General features: G+C 34.9%; 1 protein-coding gene across 3 annotated transcripts in view; it reads left to right on the forward strand.

Annotated features, from left to right (window-relative positions):
• Positions 1-21,375, forward strand: part of DCC (DCC netrin 1 receptor) — a 1,187,310-nt gene that overhangs the window by 1,080,027 nt on the left and 85,908 nt on the right. For all 3 annotated transcript variants that reach the window (XM_036230053.1, XM_036230054.1, XM_036230055.1), the window contains 3 exons: positions 1,270-1,408; positions 7,078-7,185; positions 15,185-15,379. In XM_036230053.1, the coding sequence (XP_036085946.1) occupies positions 1,270-1,408; positions 7,078-7,185; positions 15,185-15,379 (442 nt within the window). The remainder of the gene's footprint in view (positions 1-1,269; positions 1,409-7,077; positions 7,186-15,184; positions 15,380-21,375) is intronic.

Below are 21,375 nucleotides of genomic sequence, written 5' to 3' on the forward strand. Positions count from 1 at the left end.
CGATACTAGCTGCCCATTTTCTCTTTTATTTGATGAGATTCCAGCTTCCCGAGTCTACAGAGTATATTTACATTTATCTAAGGCACACATTTTTACAGCTATTTTTAAGAAGACCTTCTGAAAGATGTTTATGAGGTCATCATTTTAATAGGATGGATGGACACATCATCGAAATGTTATTAGTACAGCTAAATATTTATTTGGTTTTGTAATGAGATGTAGGGTTTTCATAGCTATAATTTAAGAAGGATTGATAGTAGAGTGAAAAAAATATGCCACACTAGAGAAATAAGGGAGGAAGTGGGTATTGTCATACGTAGGTGGATTAAAGGAGCTGTCCTTGATTATCTACACATAGATATATAACAAATATAATAAATATAAAAGTAAAATTTTTAACTTTAGAAGATCAATATCTAAATGGCAAGTATAAATTGATATTTATAAGAGGCATAAATAGTCTTAAATTTGCCTGATCATATGGAAAATAAGGATTAACCTAGGAGATTAACCTGTTTTTTCTTCATTACTATTTTGATCTTTTGAGTAAGTAATAAAAACAGATAATTTACTTTCTACTAAAATATATTTAACTTGTTTAAACAACAAAAAATGGATTCAGAAAACGGGTAATATTAACACTAATGGAATCTTTTAATATGTATCCAATTCGTTGTTCCCTTCCTGATCAATCGTTCCAATGACCATACTTAAATGTGTTTAATGTGACGTATGCACAAAGGAAGAAAACCACATGATACAGTGTTGCTTTTGTTCATTTTCTTTATGATAGTCAAATAGATCCTTGAATCACTAAAGGTTTGCACCATAAAGCCTTTTTTCAGAAATCATAAGCAGAACTCTGAAAAACAATAATGATGATCTATGTAAAATGTAGAGCATTAAAACCTCAGAAATCTTTTTTCATTATTATAAATAAGTTGAAGAGTCAATACAGATAACCTTAAAGATGGAATTGATGGAAGGATATAGAATTGGTCTTCTCACTGTGGTTCGTGTCTCACTTGGCAAAATGTATCCGCTAGTTGCCCCTTTGAACAACATAACACCTGATTTTGACCATCCTGTTTTGGACGTACATTCATCTGTTGTAAACTAGTTGACAGGGAGGAAGTAAAGTCCGTGCTGTGTCCTAGCTCTCTAGACTCCATTTTTATTGGCTTATTTGATAGTTTATTTTTACATGTTTTGATTTACCAAGTTGATAGAGTTCATTTTTTTTTCTTTGCTTATTTCCCACTTGTATAGTCAGAAGACACAACATCCCTGAGTTACACAGCAACAGGCCTCAAACCGAACACGATGTATGAGTTCTCGGTCATGGTCACAAAAAGCAGACGGTCAAGCACGTGGAGCATGACTGCACACGCCACCACGTACGAAGCAGGTACGTGAAGAAAGGCTTCAAAAGTTCTGCTTTTGATATTTGCTTGTGGCGCTTTCCGGGGTCTGTGGAAGTTGGAATACAGTGCATTGTAATACATAAATTACACCTTTTCTAAAATATTTTATGCTTTACAGTTCATTACACTTTTAGAAATCTTTTTTTTTTTTTCTAGTACATTTAGGTCAGGACAGAAATCTAGGCATTGAACTCTGTCCAAAGCATTTGTGTCTTTGATTAATGAGCATGGTTGGTATATACTTTTTTTGGAAAGAAATTAGATACAAAATAAAACATTGCATTATAACTGTAGTCTCATGAGTTCTTAACCTAAATAACCTCAGCTGGATATGAGAAGAACTTTCCAGGCAGTCATGTTCACTCTTTGGAAATAAGAAAACACAATGGAAAACCATCATGCCATTTGAAATACTTCAAATCTAGGGTAAATGCAATTCACTGTAAATTTTACCAGTCACATTCACTATGGATCATAAACATTGCATTTATAACCTTAACAGATATGCAGTATGCTTGGCATTTATAGTTCACAGAGATTCAACGTCTGAAGAGTATGAGGATTAACATGCATTTTGATTGGTTTCATGTATTGTATTATATTTGGGGATAAACTACACCACATTTCCAAATTTTAAAAACTTATGACAATAAAATTTTTCTCTGGGTAAGTTGAATTTTTCTTTCTACTCGAATTTGTCCTGTGGCATTACAATTCTAATGTTCATTTTAGGCTAAATCAGAGAGTTCGCTCTGAACATTTTTACATTTTTGTGGCTACTTCTTTCTATAAAAAATTTCCTAGAGTATCTGATTGAATTCCAGCATCCCATTCTTCTATTTTACACATTTACATATATTAACTCTTTCTCCTAGAATTCTACCCTAGATGCCAGTGTTCACGCCTTCTTAGGCAAGCTGCATGGGTTATGCTCTATGAGGAAAATAAAGGCCTGCTCTTCCATTTTACTTAAAATGAGATGAAAAGAGTTAAATGTAAATCAGTAAGACATGTGGTCTTCCCTGAGTGGAAGAAGAGCAGTAATTTCCTCTTAAAGCAAACAAATTCATTCACTTTTCCCTTTCATAAACTTAAAATGTACACCGACATCTGAGTTGATAAATGTACCCTACTGATTTCTCATCAACTGCCTAATCTTATAGGGACACCAGCGGTGAAACCCATTGCTGACCAAAAGATATTAACTTTTAGAAATATGGTTAGTAGGAAGGGTGACTGTCAAAACAGATAATGATCTGGACAAAGGTGTAAATAGTATGTGGATGAGATCTCTGGGTGATGATGAGAAGCAAGAAGTAATTCGCAAGTGTCTGCAGGTTTTATAACTGTGAGAAGGAAATGAAGTGAATGAAATGACTTTAGGGTTTGCTTCTAATTCTGCAGTAACTTAAAGTCTGGGGCTGGTGCACTGCATTGTTATGCACTTGTGCTGAAATCGCTCATGATAAGGATGAGGGCAGCAGGCAAATTGTTGAAATAAAATGTCCTGTCCAAGTGATAACATCCTTAAGTAAAATAAAAACAACTGGAAGGACACCTGAAATCATGAGATCTTGGAAAAGGACAGGAACCAGCAGTACTCCCAGGCTTTCCAGATGAGGAATTATTGGATTGTCCCCTCAGGGTGCTGCTGTCACGATGGTTTGACTGTCTGTGTTTTTCTTCCCTGTATTAACTTTCACTTTCCCAGACGAGAGAATCACACAGCTAAAGAGAGAGTGGGTCGATGGCAATGAAGCTCACATGACACAGAGGAGAGCTTGTTCCCAAAGGAAAAAGCTAAGTCCTTCTCTAAAGGAAACAGGAAGGGGTGGGACATTGGACAGTCCACATAACAAATACCCAATACAATTTCCGTGACTGAAAATCTAAATCTTGACTGTTCCCTTCCATTCATGCACTTAAAAGAAATTCAAGCATGGAAGAAACTGAGAACCAACGAACCACAGGGTAGCGCTTGTCCAGTCAATTGGCATATTATGAGTTTCCAGTAATGTGCATTGGTAATGCCAGGTCTTGAGATAGGATCTTGGTATAAAAAGTAAAAAAGAATACAGCCTATATTTGTGAGAGAATTACAATCAAATACGGAAGAAAAAGATTTTTTTAAAAAACAGAAGTAATATGAGAATCACAAAATTTTGGGCAAGTTGGAATCAGAGCAAATAGATTTAAGTATAAATTCTGTCTGGAGATATAGGAGAGATTTCACAAAAGAAGTAATGATTGAGCCTGGATGGATCACCAGGCACCCAATTCAAGGTTTTCCAAAACAACAACATATACAAGAATATGCAAGTAAGTATCAAAAATATGTCTTCAAGGGACACCTATGAATGGTTTGGAGTAACTGGAGCACAGTATTCTTGGGACAAGGGGCAGCATGGCTGTAAAAGAAAGCATAAAGCCTCCAGGGCCTAGTATTTATTATCGTTATTTCTTTATATTTCATGCAAACAAGATGGATGGTCAGTGACGACTTTCTAAAAGAGCATCGCAGGCAGAACCCAGGAGGCTGCAGAGGCACAGACCAGAGACAATCTGTTTGACTTACTAGGGATCTCTAGAGTTGTTAGGGCCACATTCTGTTCCAGATATTGGGGAATAGCCTACAGTTCATATGATAATGCTAAACATTTAGCTATTGATTTCAGTACCAGAATCTCTATTTAACCAACATTCACAAGGCTTGAGGAAAAAGAAAAAACTTGCAGGACATCTGAAATAGATTGTCAGATTTTTTTTTTTAATAACTAACTCTTTAATGTATTATTTGGCTAGCTAAAGTTGAAGAGTCATTTTATCTCATTTGAATACAATAACAGATTCAGTAAAGCAATCTAATCATTGTTTGACTGTTTTCTAAAGAAGCATCAATTTGAATCTTAGCACATTAAAGAAAAAGCAGACTATTCTGACTAGTAAAAAATATATATATATATCTTTTAATTTCTTCCATAATCAGAAGATTCCTTATCATTGTTAGTATAATGCTCTAAGTTAGTTTGTGACTATATGTTACTTTCTATCTGTGGCTTAGAAAATATCTTGAATGAACTCTTTATGAGCTAAGCCTTCTTTAAGATAACATTGCCTCTCTGGTATTTTGTTATAACGTATCTTTTCTTGCATGAATGTCCTCGTTCTGATTATATATATAAATATATATAATCTCTTTACTCAGGATCATCTGCACCAAACTTATCCTGTCTTCTTCTCCTCCTCCTCTCCTTCTCCATTTCTCCATTTTTCCTCCTTCTTCCTTCTCTTCCAGCTCTCTCTCTCTCTTTCTCTCTCTCTTTTTTTTTAATTTAAAGGTATTAAGAACCTTGTCAGGATATTACAAATAGGTGCAGCTTTAATTAACCTGGAATCATAGAGGTTTTGAGAATCAGGACATTGGAAATAAAATAGTATGAAGAATATGAATGTTTGATGTCTCCTCTATTTGGAATTCTGTTTAGGAAGAGAGAAACTGGAAATAGAGTTTTGATAATGCACAGACCGTGTACTGTATGATGTGGCCCCCAACTCTTGGGCTGTGGACTGGTACTGGTCTGTGGCCAGTTAGGAGCTGGGCTGCACAGCAGAAGATGAGTGGTGGGCCAGCAAATGAAGCTTCATCTGTATCTGCAGCTACTCCCCAGCGCTAGCATCACCACCTCAGCTCCACTTCAGATCATCAGGCATTAGATTCTCATAGGAACACCTGTCTCTAATGCAAAAAATGTTGGGGACCAATGGAAGAACCAAAGGGAATGGCAAGAGTGAAGAGGAGTTCAGAGTTAGGATCACATTGTTCCTAACTTGTACTATGCAAGCATCTCTGTGCAGACATCAGGAAATGCCTCAAGAACCTAGACATAGAACTTAGATATGTTCTGGCATTACCTCTGCCAAGCTAAGGGTAACTTAAAAGTCTATTGGTGAAAGACTTTGCACATTATGAGCTGCCTAGAGTAAAATCTAGCTGCATTTCAAAACATAGGAAGTAAGAAAGCAGGTCAAATGAAGCCTAGAAGATACTGGACTGGCATGGCCAGTTTGTGCCATCTTTGAAGTCTGTAAAAAAAAAAACAAAAAACAAAAAAAAACCCAGTAAATTTCAGAGTTCTTATTGGCATGATTTAATGATGCATGGATCAGGTGCCAGCCTGTCTAGCAAATAAAAAGGCGTCTTGAGGCGCTGTACAAAAATAGAAGCTTTTTATGGGCAGAAGGGGGTGGAAAAAGGAAATTTCTAGGCAAGAATGGATTGTTTCAGGCAGATTCATCTTTTTTTTGGAGAAGAGCAGGGGTCTGTCAGGCAGATGACCTCTCTAGTGCTGACCAGGTAATTCTAGATTTGGTTAAAGACTGCATTCCTGGGAGGGGCTGAACAGCAATTAAATGTTTGCTGATTTGGGTCTTATCACAGTAACTCTAATTTGGGCCTGTGGTTTCTTTTTTTAACAAGTATATTTAAATTCGTGTTGAACAGAACATAGGGGAGGAAAAACAATTTTCCCTTTACCCTTCTAGGTTTTTAGCCAAGGCTGCGCTCCATAACAAAAGACAGATTAACAAGAGGAAAACAAACAGAAGTTTGCCAACATGCATACCTCCAGTAGACATGGGAGATGCCTGAGTAATTCCCCCAAATGGTCCAAGCCTCCACCTTAGAGACCATCTCCTGTTAAAGATAAAAGGAAAATATTGGGGGTTAGGGAGCCAGTTATGGGTGGCCTCAGGCAAATCACAGTAAAGAATGTTGGTTATGCAAGTTTAAGTCTCTTCTCCACTGGTAATAGTTTCTAGAGATGTTATCATCCTCCTCCTATTCCAGACATGAAGAGCAAGACAAGCTGCTAACGGGAGATTTCCTGTGTAAACATAAATTTCTCTTACAGAGGGTAACTTCTCAGCTTTCAGAGTTTTACCTGTGTCTGCTGTTTCTTAAATATATTCAGCTTAAAATAATTCTTGTACCAAGGAGGCATATTTTGGGGTGACAAATTCCGCTCCCCTTCAGCAGGCCGGGTTTTATCTCATCTAATTTCACGCCGGTGGCTGCTAAGACCCTCATAAATCCCTCGCCTCCTCTATTTTCAAATATTCGTTTGCCTTCTTGTTCGAAGATACCTAGTATGTTGCCTAAGAAGATGTTTTGACCTGTGTTTAAATTTATTTTGGTGAGGCTTACTTTTAAGGACATGCAGAATTAACGTAACATTTTCACTGGTAGAAATCCTGCAGTCATTCCAGAATTCTGTCTCTTGGAGACATGTAGCCATCGATCTCGTGAAGTACGTGCACCTTTCTTTGTTCTGCTAATGATTCTTACATTTTTCATGTGACACTCATTTGACAATACCAGTTATGCTTTTCTCCCCTATGTTCACACATATCGTCTTCTCCTCTCTACAGTCACTCCTCTCGAAGGAGTTTCACTTCCACGAGAAAACATTTAACTTCTGTATTTTTGTGTGTTCGCTTATTTAATTCAAGTACTCGAAATAAATTGCAAATGGCAAAATAAGCATGATATACTGCGTGATAGATTCCGAGTGGCAACACCATGATTAGAAGTCCCATGAATATCTGTTTTCTTTCACATCCAATGACAAGGCCTTGTCTCTGTTTCATCTGGCAGCCCCGACCTCTGCTCCCAAGGATTTGACAGTCATTACTCGAGAAGGGAAGCCTCGTGCTGTCATTGTGAGCTGGCAGCCTCCCTTGGAAGCCAATGGGAAAATTACTGGTGAGCACTTCAGCTTTCTTTCAATATTGCTCTGCGTGGCCTGTGATCACTTTACCTCCCATGTGCTGCTCATGCCTTTTGTGCGTCAGTTTTCTGTCCCAGCCTTTCGGTTGACTTCCCGACCCCTTCTGATCGGCTCTTCTTGCCGTCACTGACGCTGTGGAATTCTTCTAATGGTGCGTACAAAATACACACACATTGCATTTGAGTTGCTTTCTGAAAGATGCGTATTGCAAATATACAGACCTTTTTTTCATTCTGTGATGCTTTAGGAAGACAACCTTTCAATGGATTGCCTCTGAGCATAAACGACTAAAAAGAAGCCAGTTGTTTGGCAATTATAAAACACAAAAGACACCTAATGACCATGCATTTCCGTATGGCACAAACAAAGAAGGAGGTTTGTCTGGGGGTTTTTAGTTTTTCACTTCGCTTTTAGCTTCTTACTTAAATCCTAAGGTTCATAAAACACTTAATATTGACTGACAGAAATTGAACTTAATGAATATTTCACAGTGACAGATTTTATTTTGCCAAATATTGCTGATAACATCAATGCCTAATTAAAGCATCCATTCGAAGCCTGTAATGTTAATTTAGTATGAAAAATATAATGGAGTTCTATCAGAGATTTTGCATTTAAATGATCACTTTAGTCTTTTAATAGATGTCTCCATAGCATATAATTATTATGAAAAATATTGTATAACTAAAAATGTGCACATTATAGTCTAATTAACTTGAACCATTGGGTTAGGCACATGTAAGAGTCACTCCTTTTTTTCTTTTTTGCATACAAGAGGTGGATAGCGCTATTATAAATTAACAAAGTAATTCAGTCATTCTGTGATACGGAGATAAGCATGGAAATTATAGTTCAGATCAAATTCTTATTTTATGTGTTACTTTCTGAATTTTACAAAATGAAAGATAATGTGAAAATTTCAAATGTGATTTAAATTTAAATCGAAAACTTGTTTTCGCAAGGAAATTGCCGTTAGTGCAATAGCTAACAGAATTTTCATTTGAGCTGACAAATATGGAAAACGAAGAGGGACATAAAATCTTCCTCAAATCTTATGTGCTCAGCTCTCACTCTACCAGGCTTTTTAAAATAGAAGCTGGCTCATTCTAATTTTCTTCTTCTTTTCCCCTCAGTATTCTGATCTATTTTTATTGGTTCCATTTCAGTACTTTTGTAGATTTTGATTGGTTTCCATGATGACTATTTTGTTATATTATAAACAGTTATTTATAGCATATGGTAAACCAACAGATACTAAGTTTAAGGAGAAAGAAACAATATGTTTTCTAAAAACAAGTTCTGATGGAAAATATATATATATTTGGTAAAGGATAAAATAAGTCATATACTACCCAATTCTCCACTCTTATTTAAATGATTCTCATCAGATAGTCAATATAAACAATAGAATGTGTTTACAACTTTGAAAGGAAGCTTTATTTTGCTTTTTTTAGAGAAAAAAATGGAAGTCTGCTCCATGTTAAGAAATGCAAATTAATCTAAGCAAAAAATTTAGTATGTCAAAAATCACAGTGCATGTGTAAGAAACCTCATCCATGTATTTTATTTAGAGTTGTATGTTCACTATCCCCACTACTGAAAATGTATTCTCTAACACTGGTATGATAAAAGTATGGGAGGGAATACCTTCTTCCTTGAAAAACCTATTTTGTTTATGAAGACCAAGTTGTGATTATCAAGTTGAGACAATTTAACTCAATTCAACAGAGAGCAAACACTAAGAATCCTTAAGATGACTTCTGTTTCATACATATTTTGATTCTTTCAATCAAATTACTTTTATAAATTGATAAAAATATTCAAAATAGCAAACCATTAGAAGGCCCAGATTTGCTGCACTCAGTTTCTCACGAAAGTGCTGAGGAAAGCGTGAGCTCTTTTCCAGTGTGGGTGGGCACCCGTGTGCTTACGTGGAGCCATACGCTTCCCTTTCTACCTTTGTATTTTTGTTCTGTTTCGTTTTCGTAAATCCTCACATGGACACATCAGTAGAGAAGTGTGGTTAAGAATTAAGAACCTAAGCTTCTGAGGAAGATGCCTGGGCAAGTTATTTAACCTCTCTGAATCTCACTTTCTCATCTATAAAATAAGGATAGTCACAGACCCTCTTTGGTAGAATTGTTAAAGTACTGAGAAAAGTCCTTGATGCCCAGTTAGTACTTAAACAAATTAGCTATCATTATTTCAATTTGAAATCCATGCTAAGAAGAGGCTGTACTAATGTGCTTTGCATAGAACCTAGATCATCAATTTGTAAATATATATACTTCAAAAAGATTAAACAAAAAAGAGAAGGAGGAGACCCAGATAATTCCAGTGTCTAAATTCCTTGATCATAAAATGACAGCTTAAGTATTTGGACTGACATTTTCAGAAGAAAATAGTTCAAAATAAATTAAGCATTTACCATACGCCGCGCATTCTGCTAAGCGCTTTACTGTTATAAGTGTTCAGACAGTCCTGTGATTCCATTTTGTGATGAATAGACGAGGGCCTTCTCTGGGGTAAATGACTTTTTCAAAGTCAAATAACCAAGATGTAGCAGAGCTAGGTGTCCGATGAGAAGGCTGTGTATGGCCCCCAAATTCCCACAGGGCTGAGAGGCCAAAGAACAAGGCAGACAAGTCCGGCTTGTGGGCGAATGGAAACAGGCAACTCATATACTGAAGCTGGGTCCTGGGCAGCAATGGGAAGGTCTGGTCTCCGCATCTTTCATCCCCTAGAGTTGAGACCACCCTCTTTTATCCCCCCTTAGAGGTGGACCTACAAGCTAGGAAAGGAATACATGGGTGGTCGAGGGGACCAAGAAGCCAGGGAGGCCCTGGCACCTGGGTGAGCTGAGAGATAGATAACGTCAAGGGCACCTTTCCCCAGAGGAAGATGTAATGGAAATTTCAAGATGCGCTAGAAGCCTCTGTACACATTCCAGTATTGCAGAGTCCACGGGGGTGGGGGTGGGGGTGGCATTAAAGGTCTGGGTTCATTCACTCAGAAGTTAAGCTGAGCATCAGCTGTGGAGTCAGCTCTGTCTCCACACTCGAATTTAAAACTCAGATTCATATTCTTATCTGTTACACTATGTTTTGCTTCAACTTGTTAGTATCCTACTGGTCCAAATCAGTGATTCTTGATTTATGATTTAAGGTATCTGAAGAAGGACTGAACTTGGTATTTTCCAAGTAATTTGAATACAGTTGTGAAACAATCTAAATAAATGCAATACCCAACATTATTTAAGATCAGAGGTCAACATAGAGGGAAGAGTTAGGTCTTCAGAGATTGTTTCCTTATCATTACTATCTAATAGCGAAGTTCATATTCAGTTTTTCTGTGGCATTTGATACTCTTGTCCAATTCCTCTTCCTTGAAATTCTCTTCTCTCTTTACTTTTGTAAAATCACCTAACTACTTTTTTCCCCACTTCTAGGCTATAGTTCAGTCTTGTTAGCCAGCATTTCTTCCACCTGTTCCCTAAGTGTTGCTTCCCAGGATCTTTTTATTCTCTTTGTTATTTTCTCTGGGGGGAGGGAGGGAGTGTCTCTGTGGTAGCAAGGGTTTCAGAGAACACAAATTTACGTCTCGGAAATCTATATCTCCATCCAAGGAGTTCTGAGTAGCCATCCATACACTACTTCATAGTGTGTATTTCCACTTGCTTGTCCTTTTGGTACCTCATTCTATCCCCTTATTTCTTCCTCTCTTCCTCCCTCTCTTCCTCCCTCCCTCGCTCCCTCTCTTTCTCCCCTGCTCTCATCTCTTACACACCATAACCAGCTAAAAAACACACTATTATATTCAGTAATCAGTTAGTAGACCATTTAGGAAGGTGGACCCAGCTTGGCCCTCACACTGAAATATGTGTCTAAATATTCTTACTCCCATCAATTGTATAAGTTGGAAACATCATCTTGACTTCTTCCTCTTCACCTCCTTTTCATATAATAATAAGAGAAAATCAAATGCTTACAGTACAAGGCTGAAAATTCCATGAGAACAGGTTTCGGATTTTGTTCAGTGCTTTCTCTCCAGTAACAATATTCTTAACATGTAGTAGGTAATTAGTATTTACTGAGTAAAATAATTGTTGAATTGCTATTGACTCTATTGTTCCAGCTCTCCCAAATATGACACTTCCTTTAGACTTATAATATTAAGAAAGAATTGCTATAACATTTACTAAGTAGTTACTATGTAGATGATTTAATAGAAATACCAACATATGTTAAATTCTTAAAATGCCTTATCTCATAGCAGCTTATTTTCAGATGAGAAAATGGAGACATACTTAGATTAAGCAAGTTGTTCAAGCTAGTAAATGATGGAGCTATTACTTAATGTCAGGTCTTCCTGAATCCATGGTCTGTTATTTTTGACCACAAATAAAGAATAAATGGGTTCTCTCTTCCTTACATATCTATTTATATGCATGATTATCAAAATCAATTTTTTAAAGCTGAAACATTTTCACTAGGCTGAGCTCCTTGTTGGTTGGAGTCATCCTGGCCTTCCCTATATTTGTCAGTCTACCTGATCCATGAAAGGGAATCAGTAATGAGTGCCAGAAAGTATGAAAGAGGACAGAAGAAAAGAGAGAAGTAGAATTGAACGTTTCCTAACATTTTGCTTGTGGAATTACAACTGCCTATTTATATAAGTAGAGTCAAAGTGACAGATGTAAGTGGTGGCATTTTATATATATTTAGACAAACATTATTCTGAAGTGGGCCCATGTGAGTTAACAATCCCGGGTTTTACAACCTATGACAGGACATAAAACTCCATTATTTGACAAGCTGAGGTGGGTAAGAGACAAAAGCGAAGTAAAAAAAAAAGTAAAAGAAAAGGAAAAAGAGAGACTTAGACACAGATAAATGAATATATAGGTACAGAAAGATAATGAGAAACCAATGAATTTGTTCCAACCTGTGTGGTTATATGGAAATCTATAAGATAAGGCTTTCATAATGGATTTTATACCCTCCAAACACACCAAACTCACATATCCAAATGAAATTGTATGCTTTCTCTAATGCCAGTTTTTAGTCTTGAATAATGTAATGTGTTTCTATTCTCTATCTCAGTTCTCAAATCTACAAATATATATATATATATATATATATATATATATATATAGGTTTTCCCATCAGTGTCAGAAAATTGCTTAAATACAATTTGAAATGGTCAGAATTTGATGCTTGCATCTTCGACCTTACTTGACCTAGAACTGTCATTTTAAATGCCTAATTAAACACTTTTACACAGAAAAAAGTGAAGGCAAATGTTTTATTCTTATTTGATAAATAAAGAAAATCAGGAAGAAATGTAGCTGACCTGGGATGGAAACACAATTTTTTAAACTTTCAGGTTCATCATGCACTTAAAACAGCCCATGAAAACTTTAACAGTTTCATTAAATGTCATGAATATAAAACTGATATGCTTCCTGGAGAGGGGATTTCATTTAATAAGTGAGTTTCAATACCTATTATGCAAAGACTATTTTATTAGCTTTTTTTTTTTTTAAGAATAAAACGTAATATAAGATATGGCTCCTGAACTAAAGGAATGTTTTTATTCTTTTGAAGAGATAGGACACAGACATAATAAAAGCTAAAAAAAAAAAAAAAAAAAAAAAAAGCATTGCGAATACCAAGGTTTTCTTTTCAATAGATATAATTCTTTGGGGACAAGAATGGCTACTGCTCTGGCTCAAAGAATATTGGGAGATTTTATTGATGTTGATCGTGGATACTAAAGTTATAAATAAATGGACCTCCATTAGTCAGAAACAACTGTTTATCCGATGAATACTTAACAGTCCCTTTTGAATTATATAGTCTTTCGATTTTAATATTAACCGGAGTGAAAAGTCATACAACCTTTATGAGTTTTGCAGCATTTTTTATCTTGGTCTTTTACCTTCTCCTGAGCTCTCTGCATTTTAAGTCCTTCATATCTGTAGCATCAACATCTTAACAAATGCCAAAAAAATTCAGATTCCAAATACCAACTAAAGTAGTGAAATCATCTGGGGTGCAGATTACCAGGGGGTTACATTTAACCCATAGTATTATTGATTGCTGTGTTACAATATCACCACAAATTTGTGACTACCAGGAGGTGGGATAATTGGGGTTATCAAAGATGCTTTCTGCCATACCTATTAAATCAAAATGTCCTTTCTTGGGATCTATGTTTGGGAGCTTGTACTCAGCCACCAGGTAATTCTTATGATTAGGTAGATTTGGAAAACACCCAACTTGGGGAAAAAGTGAAAGAAAAAGCAAGAGATGCAAGTTTCCAGCATTGATCTTAATTTAAGAGAAATGGACTTCTGGATCTTGGAGTTTGCAACAATGCTTAATCCTACAGAATCACAAGGAAGAAAGATCCAGATCATTGTCTAGAATGCATCCCCCAAACCTAAGCATAATTCTATAAATCGCTATGGGATTAAGTAATAAATGATTTTTAAAATCATATAAATGCTCTTATACTTTATTGAAGTGGATTGAAAAGTTTACAGAAAGAAATGCTCACTATAGAAGAAGCTTTCACATGTTAGGTGTAGCTTAAACTTGACCTTGATGGATGGGTAGGATTTGGATGAAGAGAGTGAGGAATAAGAGGGAGGTAGAAATAGCATAGTAGACTAGAAGATCTACTGCAGACTTCCTGGTAAGAGTTTGTGCTGAGATGTAGGTAGTGTGCATGGTTATTTTGTAAGGGAGGTGGATCTGAGTCAGAAAACCCTATGACATAACCATTGAAAGATCTATGTGTGAGGGTCCCCAGTTCAGATTGGACAAGAGGGACTCTTAGAACAAAGGCAGGAATAGGTGAATCAAAGAAAGACTCTTGTTTTTAAAAATACGAAATACAAAGAATGTGTTCAATGCATAAGAATAGAACTAGGGACATGTGTGGCCTATCTGATGCAGATATCATTGCATAATTTTGACAGAAATGGAGCCTGGCACTATAGTCATGTAGCAAAGACATCTATGATGAGCTCTTTTATAATTTCATCTGATAGTGTAATACAAAATTATGAATTAATGGTTTTAGATAAAAGCTAGCTTACATATTGGCTAAATATAATGTTAGAATATGAATATCTTCAGGGTTACCTGGATATGTGTGGGTGCATAATAGACTATCACCACTGAATACCCTATTAACATTCAGGTAAGCATATCCCTTAACACAGAGTGTAAATGATATAATCAAATGATAGATTCTTAACATTTGAGATATTAACTAGATAACCTGCAGTTATCCAGGAACACCTTGTCTTTTTTTTTCCCTAGGTGGGATGGATTAGGGGAAATGGTGTTAGATTTTTCATATGGGAGTAGAGGACATTATCCTAGCCCTTTTACCACCTAGCTTGGGTCATCCTCAGCTTCCTCACCTGTCAAAGGAAAACAGCAGTGTCCCTGCTAACCTCACAGAGTTATTACAGTAATTATATACCATTATTTATTTTTATAACAATTTAAACATATACGGCATTTTATGTTTTCAGTGTATTTTTATTATTTATATTAAGCAGAAGCCAAAATAAACATTACTTATTTTCATTATCGGAATATGGTGAAAATTAAACAGACTTGTTATCTATGTCTTACATTTTTTATCATGCTTATATATTAGAATAAACCAATAATGAGAATTTATAGGCAGTAGAAACTTTGAATTTTTAAATATGACAGATATTTGTCATTTCCAATGGCTTATTCCATTTTTAGGTTATATATATTTAAGCAATTGTTTATTTAATCCTTGCAATTAAAAAAAATCATTACTTGCTGGACCAAATATTGTAGTTTACAGATTGTGGACCTATAATAATCATTACAAATTACATTTGGGAAACATGAATGTTTGGAAGCAGAAGAATGGCGAGCAGGAAGTACACTAAACAAAGTTTGCATTCATCTATTTATGCAGCTTACATCCTGTTTTATACCTTGGACAAGAATATACCAATTGATGACTGGATTATGGAAACAATCAGCGGTGACCGGCTTACTCATCAAATCATGGATCTCAACCTTGACACTATGTATTACTTTCGAATTCAAGCACGAAATGTGAAAGGCGTGGGGCCCCTCTCTGATCCCATCCTCTTCAGGACTCTGAAAGGTTTGAATCATTTTCTAGTATTGTCTTGCTTGTCCTACGGGATTGTCGTTAAATGGTTTTGGAGTCTGTTTTAGGAATTGCCTTATACCATCTCTATTGGCAGCGTGACTACAGGGGACACTCCAAATAAATTGAAATGTACATTAAAACCACAGTGAGATATAACTACTTATGCCTGTTGGAATAGCCGTCATCAGAAAGACAAGAGTTAGCAAATGCTGGCGTGCATGTGAGAAAAGGGGACCACTAAGGGAAACAGCATGGGGGTTCCTCAAAAAATTAGAAGTGGAACTACTATATGATTCCCACTTCTGGGAGGAAATGAAAACCCTATGTGGATATGATATCTGCACCCTCATGTTTATAACAGCATTATTATTAAAATAGCCCAGCCATGAAAACAGCCTAAGTGTTCATAAATGGATGAATGGATGAATGGAAAAGATTACATAAAGTTGTGACTACCAAGAATTGGGGGTTATCAAAGACATTTTGAATGTCCTTTCTTGAGATCTATGTTTTATAACTTGTACCCAGCCACCAGGTAACTCTTATGATTAGGCAGATTTGGCAAACACCAAACTTGGGAAACATTGAAAGCCAATATATACACAATGGAATATTATTCAGCCATAAAAAATTTTAAAAAAACTAGGAATTCCTACTATTTATAATATGGGTGGGTCTAGAAGGAATTTTGCTAAATGAAATAAGTCAGACAGAGAAAGACAAATACTGTATAATTTCACTCATATGTGGAATCTAAAAACAAGCAAGCAAGCAAACAAAACACACCAAACTCATGGAAAAAGAGATCATATTTGTGATTTTGAGAGTGAGGAGGAATTGGAGGAAGGTGATCAAAAGATACAAATTTCCATATGTAAGATAAGTACTAGGAATGTAATGTACAACACAATTACTACAATAACATTGCTCCACAATATATAGGAATTGTGTTGAGAGAGTAAGTCCTAAGAGTTCTCATCACAAGGAGATTTTTTTTCATTTCTTTTTATTGTATCCATATGAGATGATTTATGTTAACTAAATCTGTTGAGGTAATCATTTCACTATATATGTTAATCAAACCCTCATGCCATAAACTTTAAACTTATATAGTGATATATGTCAATTATTTCTCAATAAAATTAGAAAAAATAAAAAGAATTAAAATGTACTTTTTTATACTGAAAGCCATCATGTCTAAGAAAGATCTAATGTATTATGTTATTATATTTTCTGCCATTAGCACAAGGCAGATGTTTTAATTTGACTTTCTTTTGTAATCTTTTCGGAATTTTTATATTAATTTAATGTATACTGGTTCTATTCGAAATATAATGAAACCCTTTAGCCATTTTATGTAAGGGCACAAAAATTAAAAAGTATTGAATTATGTAAATGGCATACTCTTGCCAACTTTAAATATTTTCTTTCATTAACTATTGTCCTTATATATTAAAGGAAATTTTGAGATGGCAAGACAGAAAATCCCAAATTAAATGAATGTATTTATTTTAAGGACCCAGGGTAGCAACTACAAGAGCAAATCTTGCAGAATGATTAGAAGAAAACACATACTTACAGGAATAAAAATCAGTACTCACTTTAAGAAGAGTTATATGTTTATACAGAAAAATACTAAAGCCCAAGAATAGTAACTGCATCAAAATAATCTTTATGTAAGTCCTTTCTGTTTTAAAGCACAGTATTATTTTTCTGGAGGACAAGTGGTTTCGAGAGCCGCTATTATTTGGCAATTGAAAATAATTCAAATGTTTCATAGCTGATATTTAAAGATGTATATTTAAGATATGTGTGTTTTAGTGAAAGATAGTTGGCTCTTAAATCTATGACCACATTTGCCTATATATTCTGGCTGAAAACTTGATAATACATGATGGCAAACAACTGAAAAATTAGAAACACATGTCTGACATTTTCAGAGTTATTCTAAGAAGAGTCATAGAATAACTGTATAGTTTATTTCTCAATTCTTCTAGGTAAAGTACCCTAATAAATAGTGAAGTTTTGACTTCTGGTGAGTGAGCTACTTAAAAGCTGAATTTGGTAGCAGCTAATCTGAAAATTTGCCAGGAACACACAAACAAGTATTCAGCCTAAGACTGCATGACAGTTCTTAGTGACAGAGTATAAGTTGGGAGGCAGACGGAAGGGAATAAGCTAATCTTTGTCAATCCAGGTTTTTAGGACTTCATGTCTAAATCAGGTTTCACTCAAAATGAGCAATCGAAAGGAAACTGGTTATTCATTTTGTGGGAGCATGAAATGTAACTAGATAGTGTTTCACAAATGCTTCATCTTTATCTACAGGCAGGTGCCAAATTAATTTCATGCTCACAGTGTGTGCCAACTAGAGATCTCAGGGAGGGTTTGAGATGACTTAAAGCATCCAAATGTATTAAACAGCAGAATAACAAGTTATCACAGGATTTACAGGCTACACTGATATCCATCTTGTAGGTTATTTAATGAACTCCATATCTCAATTGGTACTGTTTACCATAAGTGCCCTAAATTCATCTATGAAAAGATGTTCAGAACTAAGAACAAATTCAGGAATTTGTTATATGTCATAATAGTCCACAAGATTTATTTCTGATATCCTGATTTGAATGTTTACTGTTGTTTACCCTAAGTATCATTAATAGCCATTTAGATATTTAAACAAATCTTGCTCATATAGTAAACTAAGTTTTAGATGTCTTCGGTGTACTTTAAGTTTTCAGAAATATTGATATTGCCCATCTTTATCTATAAGTGATATTGTACACACATGCATTTTACATGTCACTTACAATGACAAATGTTCTAAGGTGAATAAATTACTCATCATAAGAAATTTGAAGCCACAATGAACCAATTCTACACCAAAAACATAAAATCACCACAGTATTGCTCTCTGATTTAAGATTTTCATTTTCCTAAGCTGTTTCAACACATAAGGCTACTACTGTTCAACAGAGCGTAACTTTGTGTGATAGAGAGTAAGGTTTATCTGTTGTCCTGAGTCTGAGAAAACTCTCAGTAGTCTGCTGGGTAACAGGCAAGTGCTTTGTTGTAACCACACCTCAGACAAGTGTCCACAAGCTTCATTCTTTCATATTAAGTCTGCAAAAATAGAAGCATTTTCTATTAGAGACTACAGTTTTGTCTTTTTTTTTTTTTTTTTTTTTTTTTTTAGTTTTAGACACTAGCCAGAAAGGTACAGAAAACTCAGTCAGTAATCACTGGTTAATTAAAAGGACATCTATAATTAAAACAAGATTAAGTTACTATACCTTTATGTACATGCATATATGTAGTATATCTGACTCTTTCCTTGGAATGTTAATTAAAAGACTCTTGCATTGATTCTCTGACCACATAGGACTCTGCAAATACCCACCTCCCTTTCTCAAATCCTCCCCATTGCAATACCCACACTTTGTAAGACCCTTGGAAGATTTGTAAGGGTCATGTTTATCTCTGCCTATCATAGGAGTTGTTCCAACAAGTAAAGTAAGCTTCTCCATGTTTCCTATCAAGTAATAGGGAGGAGGGATGTTCTGGATGGAGTGGACCAAAGAGGATTTCTGTGGAGGGATGATGTCACCTCCCACACACAAAGAAGCAACGAAGGAGCAGTAGAGTAGAGCATTTTCCCTGGGCAACCTTAATCGTCATTCTGAACTGTACATCTCTCACACCCAAGAATATAGAACTCAACATTCAAAAATGTTTTAGTCTTCAAATTATTTTGTGACAAAATACATGATCTTTTTAATAACTGACAGGAGCCAGGCACAAATTATAGTAATTTTAAGCCAGTATTTGTCTTTAAAAAAGTAAGTGTTAGAATATATTTGGTCCCTGTTGGGAAATACTCTTTAGTAGATAACCTTTCCTGAGACATTCAATATTTCTCAAGTTCGGTTTAGTCTAGGTTTGCTAACAGTAAAGCAAATCCAGAAGATAAGAATGAGAATGAGATTGTCTACCATAACAAATACTATTTGTCACTTGCTAAAACATTTATTAAATTGCAGATAATGCATGTATATAATTAAAGACAAAAAAAGAGATAAAGAGTAGTAATTATATGAGATTTTTTTTTCCTTCTTTTTTCTTTTTTTATTTTTGATATCATTCCAAATAGTTCCCCCTAAATATGTGATGTTGATTATGGTAGTTTCTCAACTGTGTTCTATTCTGTCTACCAAATGACCCTTCCTAGATTGTGTGATCACGTGTGATCCTGACACATCCTTCTTCATTGTTTACTGGAGAACTGGTGTAGCACTTCTTACAACATAGTGACCTTTATTAAAAGCTACATTAGAATTCTATCCCTATCTATAAAGTACCAATAATTTAGCTACCTATCAAAAGCACTTTTCATCAACAAACCTTTAATACTATAATAAAATATTTTGAGAAGCTGTTAGTCTTCAATGTGAAATGGGAGAGAAAATCAAGACAAAAATTAAGTTGTAATGATTAGGTTAGAAAATATTAGATTAGATGGCTTGGTGAATTATAAAAAAATGTTTGTTAAATCTAGAGGAGATACAGAGACATTTATAAAACATATAAAGCTTATAGAAACTTAGTGTAATAAGCACTCACGTGTATACCATTTTCCAAAGAGTCATTCAGAATTCAAAGTCTTCTTTTTAAGATACCCTTCCTAGTTTACCCTTTTCACAGAATATATCTGCATAGTGTTTTAAAATAAATTATAAATGACCTCTGGTTTAAAAACTTGTCCTATGATGTGACACTAACAAATCTTGTTCATCTTAAAGGTGCTTTTGTTGACAGCATCACTTTTTAAGTATTTTGATTCTATGTATTCTTTTGGACAATTTGTGTTTCTTAATTTAAAAAAGGAAGGCCCAACACCTGTAAGACTTTAAGATAGTTCTCAAAAAATGATGGATTTGCTATGAAACTATCACATATTATGAAAAAACTGTCCAGGTAATAAGTTGCTGCTCATGGGAATGCTATTACATTTTTCTCTGTGTGAATTTAACTGAGGTATATACGAGAAGCAAACCAGCAAGTATAGGAGCCTATGTCACAAGTTTGATTGCAATTGAGTGAGTTAAATATGCCCAAGGACTCAAAGCTCAAAAAAAATAAAAATAAAAAATCTAGTCTAGGAGAAATTATTTTAATTATGAAGACTTAAAGATCTACAATGGTCAAAATGTCACATCACAATTTCTAGAAGACCTATAATACTAGAGATTTACCTCCTATATAGTTGTAGTTACCTTTGGTTAATAGGAAGTAAGTCACCTTTAAAAATTTAGAGATAGATATTTTTAAATTTAAAACAAAAACTCACAGATATAGACAACGGGCTGGGGATTGGTTACCAGAGAGGCTAGAAGTTAGAAGGAGGCCGGAATAGGTAAAGAAGGTCAAATATATGGAGACAAATGGAAACTACGCTTTTGACGGTGAGCACACTATAGTGTATATGGATATCAATTTATAATGTTGTAGACCTGAAACTTATATAACGTTATTAACCAATGTTAATGCCATTATAAAAAAAATTTAATTTTAAAGAAACCAACAAAAATAAAAGTCATTTTCCAGAACATCATTCAGAACACAGCTGAAGTTGTGAAAAACTCAAGACTTTTCTTCACAAGGTCTAAAATGTATCAAACCATCTAGATTAAACCATATTCATGATATTCTATTATTTTACCCTATTCATGTGTGAATTGGTTAAGTTCTCTTATTGAAAAAGAAATGAATACAAAAAAATAGATTTATTAAGTTGTTTAAAATATATGGGTGAAAATGACTTGATAATTGTGTGAATTTTTTCACTGTTAATTATTTTTTATTACTTTTGTATGATAATTATTCTGAATTTAAGTTTAGAGGAATGTGACAAATAATGTGTTTTTAGGAACACATTTATACAGCTAAACCATTATTTTTTATTTTTCTTCTAATTATTTAATAAA

This window comes from Rousettus aegyptiacus, unplaced genomic scaffold, assembly GCF_014176215.1.
Source record: "Rousettus aegyptiacus isolate mRouAeg1 unplaced genomic scaffold, mRouAeg1.p scaffold_m13_p_12, whole genome shotgun sequence".
Taxonomy (NCBI): Eukaryota; Metazoa; Chordata; class Mammalia; order Chiroptera; family Pteropodidae; genus Rousettus; species Rousettus aegyptiacus.